Consider the following 24,272-nt stretch of genomic DNA (forward strand, 5'->3'; position numbering starts at 1 on the left):
TTATTTTTAACCCCTAATCTGCCGCTCCGTACACTGCCGCAACCTACGTTATCCCTATGTACCCCTAATCTGCTGCCCCTAACACCGTCGACCCCTATATTATATTTATTAACCCCTAATCTGCCGTCCCCAAAGTCGCAGCCACCTACCTACAATTATTAACCCCTAATCTGCCGACTGGACCTCACCGCTACTATAATAAATGTATTAACCCCTAATCCGCCTCACTCCCGCCTCAAAAACCCTATAATAAATAGTATTAACCCCTAATCTGCCCTCCCTAACGTCGCCAACACCTAACTTCAAGTATTAACCCCTAATCTGCTGACCGGACCTCGCCGCTACTCTAATAAATGTATTAACCCCTAAAGCTAAGTCTAACCCTAACCCTAACACCCCCCTAAATTAAATATAATTTAAATCTAACGAAGTAAAATAAATCTTATTAAATAAATTATTCCTATTTAAATCTAAATACTTACCTGTAAAATAAACCCTAATATAGCTACAATATAAATAATAATTATATTGTAGCTATTTTAGGATTAATATTTATTATACAGGCAACTTTGTATTTATTTTAACCAGGTACAATAGCTATTAAATTGTTAATAACTATTTAATAGCTACCTAGTTAAAATAATTACAAAAGTACCTGTAAAATAAATCCTAACCTATGTTACAATTAAACCTAACACTACACTATCAATAAATTAATTAAATAAACTACCTACAATTACCTACAATTAAATCAACTAAACTAAATTACCAAAAAAAAACACTAAATCACAATAAAAACACTAAATTACAAAAAATAAAAAAGATTACAAGAATTTTAAACTAATTACACCTACTCTAAGCCCCCTAATAAAATAACAAAGACCCCCAAAATAAAAAAATGCCCTACCCTATTCTAAAATAAAAATGTAACAGCTCTTTTACCTTACCAGCCCTTAAAAGGGCCTTTTGCGGGGCATGCCTCAAAGAAAACAGCTCTTTTGCATTTAAATAAACATACAATACCCCCCTCCAACATTACAACCCACCACCCACATACCCCTAATCTAACCCAAACCCCCCTTAAAAAACCTTAACACTAAGCCCCTGAAGATCTTCCTACCTTGTCTTCACCATGCCGGGTATCACCGATCCGTCCAGAAGAGGCTCCGAAGTCTTCCTCCTATCCGGCAAGAAGAGGTCCACAAGAGGGTCCGAAGTCTTCATCCTATCCGGCAAGAAGAGGAGATCCGGACCAGCAAACATCTTCATCCAAGCGGCATCTTCTATCTAATTCCATCCGGCGTGGAGCGGGACCATCTTGAAGCAGCCAACGCGGATCCATCCTCTTCTTCCGACGTCCTAAGTCCGAATGAAGGTTCCTTTTAATGACGTCATCCAAGATAGCGTCCCTCGAATTCCGATTGGCTGATAGGATTCTATCAGCCAATCGGAATTAAGGTAGGAAAAATCTGATTGGCTGATTGAATCAGCCAATCAGATTCAAGTTCAATCGGATTGGCTGATCCAATCAGCCAATCAGATTGAGCTCGCATTCTATTGGCTGACAGGTAATTTTGTAATTATTTTAACTAGGTAACTATTAAATAGTTAATAACTATTTAATAGCTATTGTACCTGGTTAAAATAAATACAAAGTTGCCTGTAAAATAAATATTAATCCTAAAATAGCTACAATATAATTATTATTTATATTGTAGCTATATTAGGGTTTATTTTACAGGTAAGTATTTAGATTTAAATAGGAATAATTTATTTAATAAGATTTATTTTATTTCGTTAGATTTAAATTATATTTAACTTAGGGGGGTGTTAGGGTTAGGGTTAGACTTAGCTTTAGGGGTTAATACATTCATTAGCATAGCGGCGAGGTCCAGTCAGCAGATTAGGGGTTAATACTTGAAGTTAGGTGTCGGCGATGTTAGGGAGGGCAGGTTAGGGGTTAATACTATTTATTATAGGGTTTTTGAGGCGGGAGTGAGGCGGATTAGGGGTTAATACATTTATTATAGTAGCTGTGAGGTCCGGTCAGCAGATTAGGGGTTAATAATTGTAGGTAGGTAGCAACGATGTTGGGGGGGCAGATTAGGGGTTAATAAATATAATATAGGGGTCGGCGATGTTAGGGGCAGCAGATTAGGGGTACATAGGGATAATGTAGGTTGCGGCGGTGTGCGGTCGGCAGATTAGGGGTTAAAAAAAAATAATAGAGTGGTGGCGATGTGGGGAGCCTCGGTTTAGGGGTACATAGGTAGTTTATGGGTGTTAGTGTACTTTAGAGCACAGTAGTTAAGAGCTTTATAAACCAGCGTTAGCCCAGAAAGCTCTTAACTCCTGGCTTTTTGCTGCGGCTGGAGTTTGGTCGTTAGATTTCTAACGCTCACTTCAGCCAAGACTCTAAATACCAGCGTTAGAAAGATCCCATTGAAAAGATAGGATACGCAATTGACGTAAGGGGATCTGCGGTATGGAAAAGTCACGGCTGGAAAGTGAGCGTTAGATCCTTTCCTGACTGACTCTAAATACCAGCGGGCGCCAAAACCAGCGTTAGGACCCCCTAACGCTGGTTTTGACGGCTAACGCAGAACTCTACATCTAGGCGTAAGTTAATAAAACAAAAAATATTAACATATGAGAGTTGGATCCTAACAAAAATAGAATTAAAGAATTATTACTTTAAATTCATCAAAAACATAATCCAACCCTATACCTAGCTATCTTGTTAATACCTCCAAAGTTAATAATCACAGAATTAATGATCAGTAGCCTGATAATGCTCTATTCTCACTTATAGCTAACTAAAATAGTTACCACTTTGATTATATGTTATAATTTGTACTGATGGATCCATTTGTTCTCAAAATTACCTTCTAATTATACCCATCTCGACCTCTGAAAACCCATCAGCTGTCCACCTATATCAAACAAACAAAAAAAAACAACAACAAAAAAAAGGGGAGGGGAGGGGAGGGGAAGGGAAAGGAACAAGGAACAAAGTCCGTCTATCTGCCTTACTTCAGTTACCATATCCACAGAAGTACCAATTCTGAGTTTTGAAAGGGAAATATTATCTGATAGATTTCTGAGGTCGGGAGTGATTTAATAAATGCTGCCCATTTACTAAAGAATTGCCTAATATCAGACTCCTTGTCAATGTTTGTATCTCGCTGTTCTAAAATACATTGCTTCTTAAGGATGTTTTTAATCTCTGATACGGTTGGTAGATCTCTTAATTTCCATTTCTTAAAGATTAGATATCTAGCCGCCAGGATGATTGAGATAATTAATCTTTCATTTAGCTGTTGTTCTTCCTGGTTTTTTAGAAAGAACATTACATAACCTGAGTCAGTGAAAGCGCCAGAGGGGAGATCTTAAGTGATATCTTGATCCAAAATTCTATCCTATACCAGAACTGTCAATGGGCAGTTCCAAAGCCTATGTATCAGGTCTGCAGCCAGCAAGGAACATTTGGGGCATTTATTAAAATTTGGGTTCCGAAGCTTATACCCTAAGGGCATGTAAATTTAAACAACTTTCCAATTTACTAGTATCACCAATTTTGCTTTGTTCTTTAGTATTCTTAGTTGAAAGCTAGACCTAGGTATGCTCATATGCTAATTTATTAGACCTTGAAGGCCACCTCTAATCTGAATGCATTTTGACAGTTTTTCACCACTAGAGGACATTAGTTCATGTGTGTCATATAGATAATATTGAACTCATGCATGTGAAGTTACCTAAGAGTCAGCACTAATTGGCTAAATTGCAAGTCTGTCAAAAGAACTGAAATGTGGGGCAGTTTGAAGAGGCATAGATACAAGATAATCACAGAGGTAAAAAGTATATTAATATAACTGTGTTGGTTATGCAAAACTGGGGATTGGGTAATAAAGGGATTATCTATCTTTTTAAACAACAAACATTCTGGTGTTGACTGTCCTTTTAAGTTGGGAATTGCTTGCTTTTATACACTTGATATTCAACTTAAACTCTGGCTTTAACATAAGTTTTTTGCCTGTGTTTTCCCCCTAAGAAATTAAAACAAATTTATAATCTACATATACATTTTAGAAATAAAGAACTTTTTTTTTATTTCCTTCTAAAATGTAAATAAATAGCTAACACTTTTATTCTGAGACATGGGGGACTTATACAGTACATTATTTTATATATAAGAATATAGGTATGTAGGAGGATTGTATATAATACAACTGCCATTTCATGCTAAAGGCAGACCTAAGCTACTTCACTACTGTGCCACAATGCAGATAGAAACCAACAAAAGTAAGCGAAACAGGGGTGTTACTTGTGTGTGTCTTATGCTCTCTCACAACTCTTAGAATTTTGCATCTGTAGATCTCACTAATTTAAAGGGACAGTAAACACCTTGTAATTACAAGACATTTCTGTTGTGTTGCTTTAGAACAGATATACTCAAACTTGGCCCTCCAGAGGTTTTTGGAACTTCATTTTTCATGATGCTCAGCCTGCATAGCAGCTGGCTGAGCATCATGGGAAATGTAGATCCAAAACCTCTGGAGGGCCAAGTTTGAGGATGTCTGCTATAGAATAACATATCAGCCAAGCATAACATTTTTAACCCCTTAAGGACCAGCGACGTACCCTGTATGTCACTGGCCTTTTTTTGGGACTTGATTGTTTTATAGCGTGGTCTTGCCACCAGCGTTGAGACTGCTCTATTCCACAAAGCCTGCTGGAGGGAGGGTATTAATAGCGTCTTCTTGCTAGACTTGTGCTATTATGTCCTGAAAAAACCCTTAACGACCAGTGACATACAGGGTACATTGTGGTCATTAAGGGGTTAAAACATATTAACATCCTTTTTGTTGCAATTACTTTTCGATAGCCAAACTCTGCCCATCATTTTCCTTACTTACAGGGACCTATCTGATCTTTAGTCCACTTACAGTAAGCCTAGTAACTGTCATAAAGTTAGTATAAAATGAATTGTTTTGCAGTTGTTATCTGATAAAGCTAAATAGGGGCAGATCTAGCAATGAGAGGTCAGCAGGTGCATTTCAAGTACTGAGAATTAGAATTTTTTTAATTTTGAAAACTAAGTTACATGACAAGGGGGCAAAATAAATAATGAAAATACATTGCAAAGTTGTTTCATAACACATAACTAGGGTTGCCAGGTGTTTTTAACTAAACAGTCCTGTATTTCAGCAGGCTATCCAGTAAAATATCTACAAAAATACTGGACACATAAATATCCAGCCACTTACTCCTCAATGCATTTCAAGTAAAAACAAAATTGCTGTCTTATAAGGTGCAGCTATTGTGTGACCCACCTACCACGTTTGCACAAACACAGGTCTACATGTTTGTCAGCAGTTTTGTGGTGAGCAACTGACAATGTTTATTCCAAGTTCACAATATATGTAGTTATTTACCTGACAGAAAATTTGTATGAAGTAACTTAAAATAATTAACAGACCTTCCAACTGTCCCTATTTGAAAGGGACAGGCCCTGGTTCTGAGCTCTGTCCCGCTGTCCCTTTGAGTCCATATTTGCAGAATTTCCCTTAGCCCCACCCACCCAACACGCAGACATGCCCACAAACTGCAGAGACACACCAACAACCCTGCCCACTAACCACACATGATACCACCCCCAACATGGCTCCACCCATAACACGGTGACAGGACCCCATCAACCTTCTGAGTCCCTGATACCCAGCCACTAATGTTAGGAGTATGAATAAGTTATATGTTAAAGGGACAGTCAACACCAGAATTTCTGTTGTTTAAAAATAAAAATAATCCCTTTATTTCCCATTCCCCAGTTTTGCATAACCAACACTGTTATAGAAATACACTTTTTACCTCTGTGATTACCTTGTATCTATGCTTCTGCAAACTGCCCCCTTATTTCAGTTCTTTTGACAGACTTGCATTTTAGCCAATCAGTGCTCACTCCAGGGTAACTTCACGTGCATGAGCTCAATGTTATCTATATGAAAACATGAACTAATGCCCTTTAGTAGTCAAAATGGACTTGACTGTCCCTTTAAATCAGATGAAACTTAAAAGTGCTTCAGAATGAGAGATGAGCCAATGCAGCTGCAGACCACACTGTGTATCCAGAAGTGAAATCCGACAGAAACGCTAAAAGTTAGCGGTCGGAGAGAGAGAAATAGCAAAAGATTCTTCAATGGTGCACAGAGTGCTGTAGCCTAATGCAGAGGATCAAACTGTCAGACATGACATGAGCAAAAGAAAAGCGGCAGGCACTTACTTCCAAAACTAGTAGATAAAAGTTCAAAATTTATTGGAGATCAGTTAAAACATGTGCAGACATGACAGGTAAAAAAACATGCAGGTAAAGCTTACGCGTTTCACGCCCCCTACAGGTGCTTACTCATGGACTAAGGTCTCTGTAGATACCTGGTTTATTTATGCAATGTGAACAACAGTGTTAACTATTTAATTTCCACATTGCATAAAGAGAAAAATAGAAAAACAAAGTGCATGCAGCTAGACACAGAATATCATCATTTAAAAGGCTCATAATTTCTATAATAAGCAGAAAAGACTCAAAGATTACTTTATACAGAGTTGAAAATACATATATGTTACAAAAAACATGTATGTTGCAGAAAAGTGAGAATTACCAATTATTTGAGAAAAATTGATTACTAATTTTATACATGAACAATCAAGCTAAAACATTCATATACATATAATGTTTGTTCATATTGAGATTATTATTCTGGGGACAAATTACAAAAAATTAACAATAAATTTTGAACTTTATCTACTAGTTTTGGAAGTAAGTGCCTGCCACTTTTCTTTTGCTCATGTCATGTCTGGCAGTTTGATCCTCTGCATTAGGCTACGACACTCCGTGCACCATTGAAGAATCTTTTGCTATTTCTCTCTCTCCGACCGCTACCTGTTAGCGTTTCTGTCTGAAGATTTCACTTCCGGATACACAGTGTGGTCTTCAGCCGCGTTGGCTCATCTCTCATTCTATTGCTCAGATCTACTTGTACACGCTTGGTTAACAGACACACTTGGGATAAACATATGAACTTGCAACTTCTTACTACTGAATAGTAAGTACTTTTTATATTTATATACAATTGAATGGGGGCTTGTATAACCCGGCAAAACACATAAAGCTTTTTGATTTTGCCGTTGTTGTCAGGGGATAAGCAATCCGCAATAGAGTAACCACTCCTGAAGTATAAATTAAAAGAAACATACCTTCAACAAACACAGTCGCTAAATGAACGTTTATATGATTCCATATTGTTATTTTTTCTGAACATATTCCGGATACATCTATATTTCTTTTCTTCCACAAGCACGTACCCTTACTTGTAATTTTTAGCAGACATGGCAGGGCTAGATACGGGAGGCTCAAACACAGCTGAGACTCTCAATGTAACTACTGAAGTCAGCTCCATTACACAGGAGAGTGAGACACTTCAAGAACAGCTTAGTGATAACAGTCACAACATATTTGATATAGGGACAAGATGAAAATATGTTGATAAGATATTTGCAGAAAATCATGATATACAGGAGATTTCTGATATAAAAAAGACATTTAAAAGTCTGGAACGTAATCTGAGTATGGATTTAAGACACATGTGGGACATAGTGGCTTTTCAAAAATATCTGGACTTTCAACGTGTCCCAAGGGGACTGAGGATTAAAAAATACCCATCTTTTGAATTTGAAGATAATGAGGATCAAGAGGAGTGGAATGAAGATCTAACTGAATGTTCTTTTAAGTTAATCAATATACTCATTAGGGTAAAAGATAAGAAACATGAAAAACTGAGACCCACAATTACACAGATTAAAGATGAATTAAAATCTTTGGAAACTAATGACCAATACCAAAAATACAAGCTGAGCATGGATCAGTAATTAATGAAATTGGATGGTGAACAAGCCCTTAGGAAAGGCAATAAATTTAATAGAGACAAAGAAGACTACGATGAAAAAAGAGTGTATGATTGGGCTGCTGTTAGACAACAAAGAAGGCAGACATACATGAATAAAATGAGGAACTCTAATAAAAACAACAAAACGTCCAACAACCAGAAACAGCAATATTCAAGTGAAAATAAGAACAACAATAAAATGAATGACCTTCCCAGATCAATTTTGAAGAACAGACATAAACAAAATAAAAAAGTAGTCTTCAGTACAGATGAAAGGGAGTCAACTGATTCTGAAGCTACCTCTAAAAGCATTGGAGGGTTAACTATGTCTTCTTCTCTTTCTTCAATTTCCTCTCTTTCCCCTTCCCCCTCCCCCTCTCTCCCTACCTCTCCCCCTTCTTCTCCCTCTTTTTTAGGAGAACCAGCGATGGAGGAACCCCCATTAGTTGTGCGTCCGAAAACAAGAAGAGTACTGAAAAAAGAAAAAGAAGACGAAGAAGATGGAAAAATAAAAGGAGAAGCAAAGAACAAAAAGAAGAAGGGACACTAACTAATGACAATGACTGTTCTGACATTACTGAACATGGGGAGAATATAATGAGTGTGGTTAATATTTCTAATTATAACTTAACACAAGATGAAATGAAAGTGTTATCTAAAGGTTTGGGGTTTGCACCAACAAGAAAGTTTTCCAGCTTTAATACTTTGCTAGATATAAACAAATTTGTGCGCAAACTGTCCCTAAAGAGATTTTTCACACTAACTAATAGTAATGTCAAAATGTCTGAAAAGGATCCAAAAAAACTAAATTCCATTAAATATGATACTACACCACGTATAGAATTTGGGGATGCATGTGCCATTACAGATCTGAATAGCCTATATAGTGAGGGCCTTGAGGCTTCAACATCAGAGACCTTACCAGCACCTAAGAAATATATGTCTGATTTCTATCCTACTAATTTCAGAGGCCCTTTAATAAATGCCTCCGGAGTGGAGAGCTTTGGATTATCGAGCCCTTAGAGGGAACAATTGAAAATGAAAGGGACAGTAAAGTCAAAAATAAACTTTATGATTCAGATAGGGCATGCAATTTTAAACAACTTTCCAATTTACTTTTATCATCAAATTTGCTTTGTTCCCTTGGTGGTATTTTTGAAAAGCTAAACCTAGGTAGGCTCAAACTGATTTCTAAACCGGTGAAAACCGCCTCTTAGCTCAGAGCATTTTGAAAGTTTTTCACAGACAGTGTTAGTTCATGTGTGAAGTTATTTAGGAGTCTTCACTGATTGACTACACTGCATGTCTGTCAAAAGCACTTAGATAAGGAGGCTGTCTGCAGAGGCTTAGTTACAAGGTAATCACAGAGGTAAAAAGTATATTAATATAACTGTGTTGGTTATGCAAAATGGGGAATGGGTAATAAAGGGATTATCTATCTTTTTAAATAAGATTTTTTTTGGTGTTTACTGTCCCTTTAACATTTTATCTCTCCTACCACCCCAATGGAATTGTAGTTATTTCCGCTGGCTATGTTAACACAGCTTCTCCATAGAAACTTATAGCATAGGTAGGGAAACCATGGGCAAAATCAGCTATTTTAAATGCTGAAATAAAGGTAAAGGGTCATTTTGTAAATAATTTAAATCACTCCAGCATGAAAAATGGATCAATAGGAGAAAATTGAAGGGGAGATAAAATTAGAGTACATTGTCCATTTTTACTATGAAATTTTGTGAGATTTTAGTGAAATGCCATGCGGTCACAGTAAAGCATAGATGATGGTGCATGTTGATTGCAGGCTCCCCCTGCTGACAGACTCCTGCAATTAAGCTATATTTATAATGTGCTGAAAAAGAAGCACGCGGCTAAGCATGTGAGCTGGTGACATAACTGAACAACTGCACTGTGGAATGTTGCAAAACAAAAACTAATTTGTATGAAATAACTTATAATAAAGATATTAAAACTTCAAACTACCATGGGGGATTAGATCAAGTCAAAAGCCATCGGCATGCTAAGTTTCATGAAAATACATTCAGCCATGTCAGCTGTAGAACTGGACACAAATACTAATTATAAGTCAATGGGATTTTTCTGAAAAACAGCAGTTTAAAAAACTTTAAAATGTTTATAAAGTTATGCAACTTTGAAAATGTAAATTTAAACTGAAACTTTGTTCAAACTTAAAGGGACACTGAACCCAAATTTTTTCTTTTGTGATTCAGATAGAACATGCAATTTTAAGCAACTTTCTAATTTGCTCCTATTATCAATTTTTCTTTGTTCTATTGCTATCTTTATTTGAACAAGAAGGCATCTAAGCTTTTTTATTGGTTCAGTACTCTGGACAGTACTTTTTTTATTGGTGGATTAATTTATCCACCAATCACCAAAAACAACCCAGGTTGTTCACCAAAAATGGGCCGGCATCTAAACTTACATTCTCTCATTTCAAATAAAGATAGCAAGAGAATGAAGAAAATTTGATAATAGGAGTAAATTAGAAAGTTGCTTAAAATGTCATGCTCTATCTGAATCGCGAAAGAAAAAAATTGTGTTCAGTGTCCCTTTAAACTATAATATATATATATATATATATATATATATATATATATATATATATCAATAGGAGAAAAGACAGAAAGCTCTTAGGGTGAACCCTTCAAGCTAACCCTACAGCGCTCTTGAGGTTTAGAGACACGTATTTATAATTCTTAAATACCCTTATATATGTAATAAAATTCCTTTGAGGCTCCCACTATCAGCCTGTCCCCAAAAAAGTCGGAGCAGTTCCCAAGATCTCCCTAAGAAATATACAAACACAAGATGTATAGGGATGGCGCAGTGCGAGCAAAGTGATAGGAATAGTTGCCTACTTACAGGCTATAAACATGTAATTCAATATAAAAGAACCTATGTTCAAACAATAAATGCAACAGTAGTATTGTACATAGATATAAAAGGTAGAAATGTAATAATATAGGACACAGTTAAGAAAATACACTCGGGTGTGACCTAAAAGTTCATAAGGTAATCAAAAGATCCCTTATAGTGTCCCAAAGTGACAGGTGTATGCAAGAATTCAGATAGCAGCTTCTTCAAATCTTCTATATATCCCCTTAAGGGTGTGCACTTACATTAAAAACCCTCAATCAAATGAGGTAAGGATGATTCAGAAATGCTGGACTCGGATGTCCCCTCTAGGATGTACCGTCACTGGTAGTTGAAACTTTCTTTTCGTGCTGTATAGGGTACTAGTGCCCTTCTTGGTATCCTGGTATATGGAAACTTTCGATTCTCAATCACTGGTAGTGTGCAGTGATGAGAATCAGCTTTGTACACTTGCAGCTTTCTGTCCCGTGCACTTCTGGCTGCTTTATCACCCTACACAGACTATAAGTAAGAGGGAGTATCATACTATCATTGTTACTCATTATTCCTGGCTAGCCCCAAGCCTGGCTAGATATTGCACTGCCCACAGTGTGCCTGATCACTGCACTGGGCTGGTTGGAATGTGCATTTTTTGTGTGATCCCTGCAGCTACCCCTATTGAGTGCACAATATAGTCTGTGTAGGGTGACAAAGCAGCCAGAAGTGCACGGGACAGAAAGCTGCAAGTGTACAAAGCTGATTCTCATCACTGCACACTACCAGTGATTGAGAATCAAAAGTTTCCATATACCAGGATACCAAGAAGGGCACTAGTACCCTATACAGCACGAAAAGAAAGTTTCAACTACCAGTGACGGTACATCCTAGAGGGGACATCCGAGTCCAGCATTTCTGAATCATCCTTACCTCATTTGATTGAGGGTTTTTAATGTAAGTGCACACCCTTAAGGGGATATATAGAAGATTTGAAGAAGCTGATATCTGAATTCTTGCATACACCTGTCACTTTGGGACACTATAAGGGATCTTTTGATTACCTTATGAACTTTTAGGTCACACCCGAGTGTATTTTCTTAACTGTGTCCTATATTATTACATTTCTACCTTTTATATCTATGTACAATACTACTGTTGCATTTATTGTTTGAACATAGGTTCTTTTATATTGAATTACATGTTTATAGCCTGTAAGTAGGCAACTATTCCTATCACTTTGCTCGCACTGCACCATCCCTATACATCTTGTGTTTGTATATATATATATATGTGTGTATTTATATACGCTAATGTATGTGTCTGTATTTGTACATATGTGTATGTACAAATGTATGCATGCATATACATATGTACACTTGCACACACACACATAAACATACACACAAATAAATATATATATATATCATTTTAAACTGAAAAAAGTATAAAAAAACCAAAACTATTTCTATTATTTCTTAAAGCACCTTTGACTTAGCTAACCTTCAGAATAGCACTCAAGCGAAAGCAAGGACCTGAGTCTATTAGGGAAGGGATTTATCATAGCCATGCTATCTGAACGCCAGATGTTAGCGTGCATGAAACTTTCACCTTTTAATATGAATGTAAGAATAAGAGCACTTGTAATCTAGGCCATAATGGGTAAAACAACCTTACCCAAGGTCCTGCAGCTTTGTCCATCTACAGTACAAGTCCACATCAGACCTCAAATCAAAACAGTGGTCCTGAAAACTTTCTAAGCCATATGCCTTCATCAGCCCCAGCTTACCAGAAAGCTTATAACCAAGCTCACTTTGAGATCCATTAAAACGCATTTTCCTTATACTAGTCATTGTATAAACAGAGAAAGTGCAATTGTGGATTCACTATTTTGAAAAGATTTTGAGTCTTTTAGTTCTCTATCCAATAAATATATAAAAAATTAAGCCACATCAGAGTTATACTTTTCAGAAATCTCTACAGGATGTTGCTCCTAGTAAAATACCAAAAATACACCAAAACAATTGGTAAATTAGTGCATAACCCTGAGAATTCAACTTTGGTTGCTGAGATGATAACTAAAAACCTGGTATCTCAGGGTCAAACCCTAAAAGTTCTCAAGTCTGGTTATGGTACTTTCAAGGTTCATAAAGACACCAATAAATATAGGGATAAAAATGTCAAAGTGGTCAGGAATCTAATTTAAAATAAAGGATTATTTTAAATCATTCATCTAAGCATTCATTTCTGATTTACACTGCATTTTTATTTATGCTAATGTATGCTAATTAGACCATTTTTTTAGACAGCACTTTTTTCTTCACCCTCACGCACGCGGCTTCTCTATTTGTGTATAACAATGTTTATTAGTTATCTATTACTTTAACAGAAACATTCCCAATACACATTGGTACTCTGGATTACCATGAATCAAAGAAACTCAAAAGCTAAAACACTTCAGCAGGGCCACGACTAGAAAATTTGGGGTCCCTTACTTCAGGGCTTGACAAACATAGAAGCCAGGTAGCCACTGGCAAATATAATTTTACCCCGGCTCCTAACTTTTTGGGTTATTCTCCATATTTCTATACAAATACCACTAGCTGGCTCCTAAAAATATGACTGGCAGAACACACTGACATATAAATATACACAAAAACTCAGACACACTGACACAGACACACACATACTCACTGACACAGAGACTGATACAGACACATACAGAAATAGATAGAACAGATAAACAGAACAGAGACGGGTAGAGATAGAACAGATATAGATGTATAAAGATGGATAGAGACAGAGATAAATAAATCAGATAAACAGAACATTCAGATATATTGAGAAAGAGAGATGATAGATAGATAGATAGATAGATAGATAGATAGATAGGTAGGTAGATAGATAGATAGATAGATAGATAGTGTGAAAAATATTACATAAAGGTAATGCACTTTAAAAAAGTGGTAAAACCCAAAAGCATGGGAAACTGCACTAAAATGTTTTACTGAAATAAAGCTTGAGGGCAAACAACAGTAGGATGACATAGAGTGAGGTACTGACTTTAAGCAAATATATAAAATGAAATGTGTTTTTAGAGAGAATGTGTTTAAACACACAACCACAAACAAACACACATACGCAAATACAAACACACACACATACAAACACACATACACAAATACAAACACATACACAAATACAAACACACACACAAACACACAAATACAAACACACACACAAACACAGCACACACAAATACAAACACACACACAAATACAAACGCATGCACAAACACAGCACACACACATACACAATTAGAACAGTTTTTGTTTGTTTTCTCTAAAATAGTAAGTGAATATAACTAAGATATTAAGCAATTACTGTCTGGTCCCAGTAGATCTCACCTCATGAGGGCTGTGCATTGTACAAGTCCTAGTAGAGGTTTCTGCATAAAAAGGCACTAGAATTGCCATTTTTACACAACATGGGTACCAGCTGGTGACAACAAAATACTGAGATCTCTAGTTATAAAGCATGCTCAGCAGTCAATATTATAATTAAGCAGAAAATAACCAGCTCACATTAAAAAAATAATATTCACTATAACAATTTAGTTCACAAAACAGCCAGCAGAATGAGGGAGGTTATAAGCCCTACCTGTACTCCTCACTGTGATCAGTAGTCAATATTGTTAATAAGCAGAAAATTAACAGTTCACATTAAAAAAATGTTTACAACAATTTAGTTTACATAAACACCCAGCAGAGGTTATTATCCCCTACCAGTATTCCTTACTGTGCACTTTTTCCACCAGTTCTTATTCACCCTCCTGTGTCTAGTGAAGCCTGCATTGGTGGGAGGGGGCAGTACCGGATCACAGCAACATCAAGACAGTATGAAGCAGGGCAGGGCCAGTCCTGCACAACTAATAATGCAGCAAAACCAAGTAAAAGGTGATTTCTACAACAATTTTTTTTTATTGTGGGTGGTTGGGGCCCGGGCCCCCTCACTAACTGGACCCCTGAATCTAGTTATGGCTGTCACCCCCTGATGGCGGCCCTGCGCTTCAGTACACTTATCTTTCATTCAAAACTATAAATATATAATGAGCCAATAAAATGAAATTCAGAAGCCTTAGCAAAGTATTGCATGTCAGACAGATTTATAGTTATGCATTTTTTGGACTGAATATTGAAGCTGATTTGAAACATTGTGTTTGATCATTATTTAGCTTGTGTGTTTTATGAGACAGCTGAGCAACTGGAGTTCTCAAAGGCCGCAAACAAGCCAAAACATTTTTAATCTTTTAGCTTTGGCCATATTTATTAAAGCAGTTTTTTAAACAGCATGAAGAGCTGAAGTATAACTTATTTGTATAATTATATTGAAAACCTGCAGTTTAATGGTAATGTCTGTACTTTTTTGTAATGTATTATTATTATTAACATTAACCCCTTAATGACCACAGCACTTTTCCATTTTCTGTCCGTTTGGGACCAAGGCTATTTTTACATTTCTGCTGTGTTTGTGTTTAGCTGTAATTTTCCCCTTACTCATTTAATGTACCCACACATATTATATACCGTTTTTCTCGCCATTAAATGGACTTTCAAAATATACCATTATTTTCATCATATCGTATAATTTACTATAAAAAAATTATAAAATATGAGGAAAAAATGGAAAAAACACACTTTTTCTAACTTTGACCCCCAAAATCTGTTATACATCTACAACCACCAAAAAAAAACATATGCTAAATAGTTTCTAAATTTTGTCCTGAGTTTAGAAATACCCAATGTTTACATGTTCTTTGCTTTTTTTGCAAGTTATAGGGCCATAAATACAAGTAGCACTTTGCTATTTCCAAACCACTTTTTTTCAGAATTAGCGATAGTTATATTGGGACACTGATATCTTTCAGGAATCCCTGAATATCCATTGACATGTATATTTTTTTTTTAGAAGACATCCCAAAGTATTGATCTAGGCCCTTTTTGGTATATTTCATGCCACCATTTCACCGCCAAATGCGATCAAATAAAAAAAAATTGTTCACTTTTTCACAATTTTTTTCACAAACTTTAGGTTTCTCACTGAAATTATTTACAAAACACTTATGCAATTATAGCATACATGGTTGTAAATGCTTCTCTGGGATCCCCTTTGTTCATAAATAGCAGACATATATGGCTTTGGTTTTGCTTTTTACTAATTAGAAGGCTGCTAAATGCGACTGCGCACCACACGTGTATTATGCCCAGCAGTGAAGGGGTTAATTAGGGAGCATGTAGGGAGCTTCTATGGTTAATTTTAGCTTCAGTGTAGTGTAGTAGACAACCCCAAGTATTGATCTAGGCCCATTTTGGTATATTTCATGCCACCATTTCACCGCCAAATGCAATCAAATTAAAAAAAACGCTGAATTTTTCACAATTTTAGGTTTCTCACTAAAATTATTTACAAACAGCATGTGCAATTATGGCACAAATGGTTGTAAATGGTTCTCTGTGATCCCCTTTGTTCAGAAATAACAGACATATATGACTTTGGCGTTGCTTTTTGGTAATTAGAAGGCCGCTAAGTGCTGCTGCGCATCACACGTGTATTATGGCTAGCAGTGAAGGGGTTAATTAGGTAGTTTTTAGGGAGCTTGCAGGGTTAATTTTAGCTTTAGTGTAGAGATCAGACTCCCACCTGACACATCAGACCCCCTGATCCCTCCCAAACAGCTCCCTTCCCTCCCCCACCCCACAATTGTCCCCGCCATCTTAAGTACTGGCAGAAAGTCTGCCAGTACTAAAATAAAAATGTTTTTTTAAAAAAAATAAAATACATTTTTAGCATATTTACATATGCTACTTTGTAGGATTCCCCCTTAGCCCCCAGCCTCCCTGATCCCCCCAAAAACAGCTCTCTAACCCCCCCCCCTCTGCCTTATTGGGGGCCATCTTGGGTACTGGCAGCTGTCTGCCAGTACCCAGATTGCAAGAAAAATGTTTTTTTTTTAATTATTATGTTATTTTTCTGTAGTGTAGCTTCCCCCCGCCCACAGACCAATCCCCCACCCCCTGACTAATGTATTTTATATATATAAATACAATTTTTTTATTAACTTTTTAACTTTTAATACACCTTTTTTTCTGTAGTGTAGCGGTTCCCACCCGCTCCCTCCCCATGCACGCGCCTGCCCCCGCCCCCCCGTGCACGCGCGCGCGCCCCCGTGCGCGCCTCCAATCACCCCCGCCCACGATCCCGCCCCCCTACACATCATCAAGGCCATCGACGGCCGCCACCCGCCTCCCGAACCGGCTCCCACCCACCAACGAATTTAGCCGGTGATGTCCGGTGCAGAGAGGGCCACAGAGTGGCTCTCTCTGCACCGGATTGCTAAAAAAGGTTATTGCAGAATGCCTCAATATCGAGGCATCACTGCAATAACCGGAAAGCAACTGGAAGCGAGCAGGATCGCTTCCAGCTGCTTTCCAGACCAAGGACGTACGCCACACGTCCTCGGTCATTAACTGTATTTTTTTTGAGGACGTGTGGCGTACGTCCTTGGTCGTTAAGGGGTTAAAGGGACACTGAACCTAAAAATGTTCTTTCATGATTCAGATAGAGCATGCAATTTTAAGCAACTTTTTAATTTACTCCTATTATCAATTTTTCTTCATTCTCTTGCTATCTTTATTTGAAAAAGAAGGCATCTACACAGTTTTTTTTGGTTCAGAACTCGGGACAGCACTTTTTTATTGGTGGATTAATTTATCCACCAATCAGCAAGAACAACCCAGGTTGTTCACTAAAAATGGGCCGACATCTAAACTTAATTCTTGCATTTCAAATAAAGATACCAAGAGAATGAAGAAAATTTGATAATAGGAGTAAATTAGAAAGTTGCTTAAAATTTCATGCTTTATCTGAATCGTGAAAGAAAAAAATTGAGTTCAGTGTCCCTTTAACATTATTATTAATTGTACAATTCATAATAAATTAGTTAGTGAAATAATTATTTATATATGGTATTATCTATACACTAGTCTTTTAGGTCATAGGCCTATAAATGTATTAACTTGGGCTCTGTAGTTGGGATTAATATTGTATATATAAATGATATTACACACTTTATAAATATATATTATTATGTTTGGTATATACACTTTTTGTTTTAGGTATCATTTATGGCTAAATCTCAGCTTGCCTGTTGATTTTTATGGCTGTGTGTATAATCGTAGAATGTAAACTTACTGTCTGTAATGTGCTATCTGAACTAATTATTTACTGTATATAACTATTCTCTTCTTGCTTTAATAATGTCTGCATACATGTCATAAGTTTGCCAGTAATAGTGTCATAGGATTTGCGAATCACGAATAACTAAAAAAATTATATCAAAATCTCAAGGTGTTTACAGTCCCCATATTAACATACTTCAGTGATAAATGGATTTTACAATGGGTTTAACAAGGAATGCATAATAAACCAAGTATCGGGAACAAAATGTATAAACATGCAAAGTTGATAACCTTGTATTCATTTCTATAATCCTTTCAAAATTATTATCTCATGAAAAGTCTCTTCACTTCTCATCAGTAAAGGCCCAATAATCTAAACTTTGCCAGATCAAATGTGTTTTTTCTCACCAATTCTTGCAGGGGCTGCCCTGGTGGAATTATTGTAAATAAAAGGGGCAGTCCCTGCGAGTGGCGAGATGTCTCCTACTGAAAGAATTGGAGTTTACTGGAAAGTGACACTACTCTCCATAGGATAAAATATGCAGTGATAAAGTAAATCCTGCAGCCTGTATAAATCACATCACATTGCTTTCTGCGTATAGCATCTTACAATCGCCTATATTTTTCTATGCATATGTTTCTCTATTAGGACTATAAGTATTTTGAGAAAAGCTCAACAACTTTTAATTTGCAATATTAAAACTGTGAGATCTGTAGAGCGAAAATCTATACAGAATTAAAATAGGATTAGAGAGACAATTTCATATACACCCATGGAACGCCCATGTTCAGCCCAATTTATAAAGTAACAACAATTATGCTTTGTATTTTGTACTTATAAGTACAAATTTTGTGTGTGTTTTTTGTGCATCCAGTGTTCTTAAAAAAAATACGAATTATGCTGTGCATATTTGCATACAAAGATCTATTACTGTGTAATTTACATACAACTTTTATGTTTTTGATAAAATACGATTTTTGGTGAAGAATTTTGTTACGATTTTTGATGCACCTTAATACAATTTTTCCTGTATGTTTTTTGTGTGAATGGTTCAAATATTCATTTTGTAAGATTTTTAAAATACAAATTTTACCCTGCATATAACATACAAACATCTATATACCCCTTAGCGAGACACCCTGTTTTCAGGGTGAAAAGTGGCTTTAGATAATTCCACTAGCAAAGTAGAAGGACTGGCGAGCATTCTTTAATAATTTTGCAAGACCAGAGACCTTTAGATCATCGGGCCGTTAATGAGAACTTTGAACACTGCTTCACATATAATGATTTTAAGTAGAATACAAAATTAAAGACAAATTTTTGATTTGGGTGATACAATGGATATTAGAGTATAGCAGACAATTTGTACACATAGTAATTTGCCAGTAATTTGAGTTGAAGGTTTTAAATATGATAATAATCAAATTCCAGCATAAATTAAATCAAATGAAATTGATATAAAAATAACTATCACCATGGCAAGATAATCTAGTAAGCTCATTGACGCCAAATTTCCATAACTAAAATGTTTATTTATAATCAAAATAAACTGGAGACATTGGCAACAGCTTATAATAGAAATTAACCTCTTAAGGACATATGACGGAATTTTTCCGTCATAAAACAATTGAGCAAACTGAAAGCTGTGTCCTTAAAGGGTTAAATCCTGACATTAGAAGCAGCCTTAAAAAATGAGCATATAAAGTCACAGAGGGTCACTGCAAAAGAAACCAAGAGTTCAAAAGCAGGTACTGTTTTCATGTTATACAGAAGCAAGGCTGCAAGCTTCTGTAATCTTGCCAGTCGTTAGCTACCGCTCAGCCTTCTGTCTCCAGCCCGGAAATTAGTTTGAGAGGACTCCAGATAGCTGAACAGCCAGTGAGAATTTATCATAAAGCTAAGCATGAGAGGCCAACTGAAGGAAAACTACATGTGTTCAATATTATGGAAAATGCCTAAGTTTAACAGTTGTAGATCAAACAATATTATAATCCAGAAAAGCTAAGCAGAGGTTTTAAGCATTTCAACAAATACAATAAAAATAGTAAAGCAATGTTGTTTACGTGGTGAATTTTTGTGGAAATTGAGACCTGCAAGGTTTACTAATACAGCATACAAAAAGTCATGTGATGCTTTGTGTTAACCCGTATAAAGAAAAAAAGAAATGAAAAAGAAAAAAGCATCCCCCAAGTGCCCTCAACAGTATTATATAAAACATACATCTATCACCAATTGTTGGTTGTAAAGGGTAACACCCCTAAAAATAAAACATAACCTTATTATCCAATAAGAAAAATATACACCAAACATATGCTGTTTAAAAAGTGATAATGCACTCAAAATACCTCCCTGGGAATCATAAATCACTGTGTCAACACATAGTTCTGTCTATATACTATCACACATGGTACCTGATTCACATATAAGGTTAGATTACGAGTAGCGCACTATCATTAGTAAGGATCATAAATGCGATTGCGAGATCACAGTGTTTTTTACGATCAAATCCATATTACAAGTGCCGCACTGTTAAAATTACCGCAAATTTGTTTACGCGAACTTGCGGTAATTTACTCTCCCCATATTTTCTTTGGGCAGCGTTGAGTGGCAATATGCGCTCGTATTACAAGTTGAAAGTTAATGTCGAATGCAATTGCATTTAATGCTCAAACATTTTACCAGACCTGAACGTTTGCATAAAGAGCTATTATCCCCTAAACTGCCACAACCCCCACCGCAAACTACCCTCTACACTATTAACCTCTAAACCACCACAACCCCCACCGCAAACTACCCAACTAGACTATTAACTCCTAAACTGCAGCAACCACCATCACAAAATACCACGAAAAAAACATTCCAAAATACCCAATAACATCTAAACCCCCTAACCAGCTAACCCCACCAACCTTACACCCCCTAAGTTACCAAAAACTAAAGCCCCACTTTAGGGCTTTTTGTAGGGCATTGCCCTAAAGTGATTTAGCTATTATTCACACACAAAAAAAATACTAACCCATTCTACAATACAAGTATCCCCTCCCCAAAAAAAAGGCTATCTAAAAAAAAAATTGCCCTGAAACGTGCATTTAGTTGGGTATTGCATTTAGCTCTTTTGCTCCCCAAAAAGAAAAAAAAAAAAACAACAACCCTATTCTAAAAAAGAAAAACCCACCCAAAAATGCCTATCTCTAAACTCCAAAGACAATACTGACAAAGTGGAATCCGGCTCCTACATGGCGGCAGCAGATTATCTTCACCCCAGTAGTGGTGATCCTTCTTCATCCCGGCAGACGTCTTCTATCTTCACCCATCTTTTTATCTTCGGATCTTCTGTCCCCGACGTCCTCTTTATGCGGTCACCCGCCACATACTGAATTTTCAATGTAATGTACCCTTTTTAAATTGGCGTATTTTTATTTTCAAATTCAAATCAGCCAATAGAATGAAAGCCGTGATCTCGCAATCATGTTTATTCTCCTCGCACTATAGCACTCCACTCATTATCTTGCCCAAAGTTGGGTAATTATCCCCATTCATTTGAGAAGCTTGAGTTGAAAAGATCCTTGTAATACTTCCTATTAATGACTATTAATATTTCTCACCAGAAAATTTATAGGGTGCCTATCACCCGTGAGAAAGCCAAGTCAACATTCTCTGGTTCTACATTTCTGAAAGGAAGGTCCTCTTTGTCTGTAGACCTGCACACCTGGTCTGGATCTGCAATAAGTTGCATACATTTAACTGTATATTCATAGATGCCAGAGCTCTTGACTTGCCCTTTGGAATTCTGCTAGCCTGCTTACTTTGCATTTTTCTTATCAGTCTCTGCACCATAATCCTGTGCCTCCCAACTTCTTTAAACATTTGCTAATGTACAACTGCCAGCATTCTGCTTCCTGACTTACTGCCTCTCTGAATTGGCCCTGAAGCAGTCAAAATAGTAACAACTTTCCCTTAGCTAGTGCCGTAAACCCAATACCACTAGCAGTAATTGATACAAATTTACATTTTTATTTTTCATTATAAACTAATCTGTACTCACATAATACTGTTACAACTGTTATATAGAACGGTTTCTTAAAGTGATGGTAAACTCTCCCCTTTTTAAAATCAGATCTGGAATGTAAGCACTATTTTAGATGGAGTTTAATTCATTAGCTGTAATGAAGATGCAGTATAACATTCTTTTTAATATAGATATGAAATTCAAATACTGCATGCTTCTCCGCCCACTTCAAAAGTAACATTTTCTGTGAGCTAACAGATTGAATTGTTGTCCAATCAGCGCTCTCCCCATCTGGCACTTTTGTTGTAGCTAGAGCATTGATTGGAGAGTAATTCAATCATTTAGCTGACAGGAAAATTGACTTTTGAAGTGGGTGGTGTAACGTGGGGTATTTGAATTTCATATCTATATTAATAACTAAGTTATAGCGCATCTTCATTACAGCTAATGAATAAAACTCCATCTAAAATAGAGCTTACATTCCGGATCTGATTTTAAAAAGGGAAGAGTTTACCATCACTTTAAATGGTTCCTGTGCTAAGAACACAAAATTATTTATTTCTCCTGGGCATATTTATGTTGCAGAACTTGATTATACAATTCTGAAAAACATTTGATGCTTCAGCCACTCAAAAGATAATAATACTGGAGCATTAGATATTCTTAGTAGCAAATTTGATACATTAAATGTGCAGTTCAGAGGCACATTAAGCTGTCCCAATAGCAATTGTAATCCTATTACTCTGAAACTCTTTTTACTTTTTTATAGCTATTAGTTTTTCAAGCAAATATAATATACCAGACTATAGGATGCCAAGGCTTATGTATAATTAAACTTACTATTGTCCAATTAAATGTACTTACTTCCTGTGTTTCATTGGTTAATAGAATAGTATACCCCTGGTGTCACTTTATGATGAAGTTAACAACAATGTCAAGAACTGTAAAATGCTAACATCATAAACTGAGAAGGAAAGATTCTGATTTACTGAAGTATTCTTTTAAATCCATTACAGAGACCAGTCAAACAACTTTCAGCAGATGGCTTATTGTCTCAGAAATCAATACCAAAAATAGAATCCTATCTTCTTTTACTGAGATCTCATTTCAGAAATAATTCAACAGTCTACCAACATCACCACATGCTCAGTATCTGTCAAGATTTCAGATTCGTTTTAACTAAAATATTGCTCACACTTTAATTTGTAATGCTGATAACAGAACATTCTGTACTCAGTCAGAATTCAAAAGTTTTGCCATTTTTCAAGATAATATAAATATTCCAAACATTTTCACTAAATACTGTGTAGCAAAAAGATATGTAACTTAATAATATTCTAAAAACATGCTGCAAAATGATAAGCTAAAACTAAATGAATTAAAATACATGGTAAATAATTCCTCACAAAAATGATCTTACCTCTTTCACACTGCGGACCTGTAAATCCATAGACACAAGCACATCGATTGGGTCCAATACAACGCCCCCCATTCTGGCAGCTATTTTCACAGATAGCTGTGCAAAGAATATGAGTTAACAAGTTAACAATTATTCACAAACAATAAATGCACACATTTTGTAAAAAAAATAATTTTGAATAGTACAACAAAAAAATGTGTATTTTTTTTTACTATTTGAAAGTCAGAACAAGTTCTATATGTAGGAGGAAGTTCTTAATGCATTAAGAAGAAAATTAAAGAGACACTAAAGTAAAAAACATAATTTATGCTTACCTGATAAATTCCTTTCTTCTGTAGTGTGATCAGTCCACGGGTCATCATTACTTCTGGGATATTACTCCTCCCCAACAGGAAGTGCAAGAGGATTCACCCAGCAGAGCTGCATATAGCTCCTCCCCTCTACGTCACTCCCAGTCATTCGACCAAGGACCAACGAGAAAGGAAAAGCCAAGGGTGAAGTGGTGACTGGAGTATAAATTAAAAAATATTTACCTGCCTTAAAAACAGGGCGGGCCGTGGACTAATCACACTACAGAAGAAAGGAATTTATCAGGTAAGCATAAATTATGTTTTCTTCTGTTAAGTGTGATCAGTCCACGGGTCATCATTACTTCTGGGATACCAATACCAAAGCAAAAGTACACGGATGACGGGAGGGATAGGCAGAAGGAACCACTGCCTGAAGAACCTTTCTCCCAAAAATAGCCTCCGATGAAGCAAAAGTGTCAAATTTGTAAAATTTGGAAAAAGTATGA

General features: G+C 36.3%; 1 protein-coding gene across 1 annotated transcript in view; it reads right to left on the reverse strand.

Annotated features, from left to right (window-relative positions):
• Positions 1 to 24,272, reverse strand: part of FBN2 (fibrillin 2) — a 649,022-nt gene that overhangs the window by 487,563 nt on the left and 137,187 nt on the right. The window contains exon 5 of the mRNA XM_053701643.1: positions 23,477 to 23,572. Within this exon, the coding sequence (XP_053557618.1) occupies positions 23,477 to 23,572 (96 nt within the window). The remainder of the gene's footprint in view (positions 1 to 23,476; positions 23,573 to 24,272) is intronic.

Source organism: Bombina bombina, chromosome 2 (assembly GCF_027579735.1).
Source record: "Bombina bombina isolate aBomBom1 chromosome 2, aBomBom1.pri, whole genome shotgun sequence".
Taxonomy (NCBI): domain Eukaryota; kingdom Metazoa; phylum Chordata; class Amphibia; order Anura; family Bombinatoridae; genus Bombina; species Bombina bombina.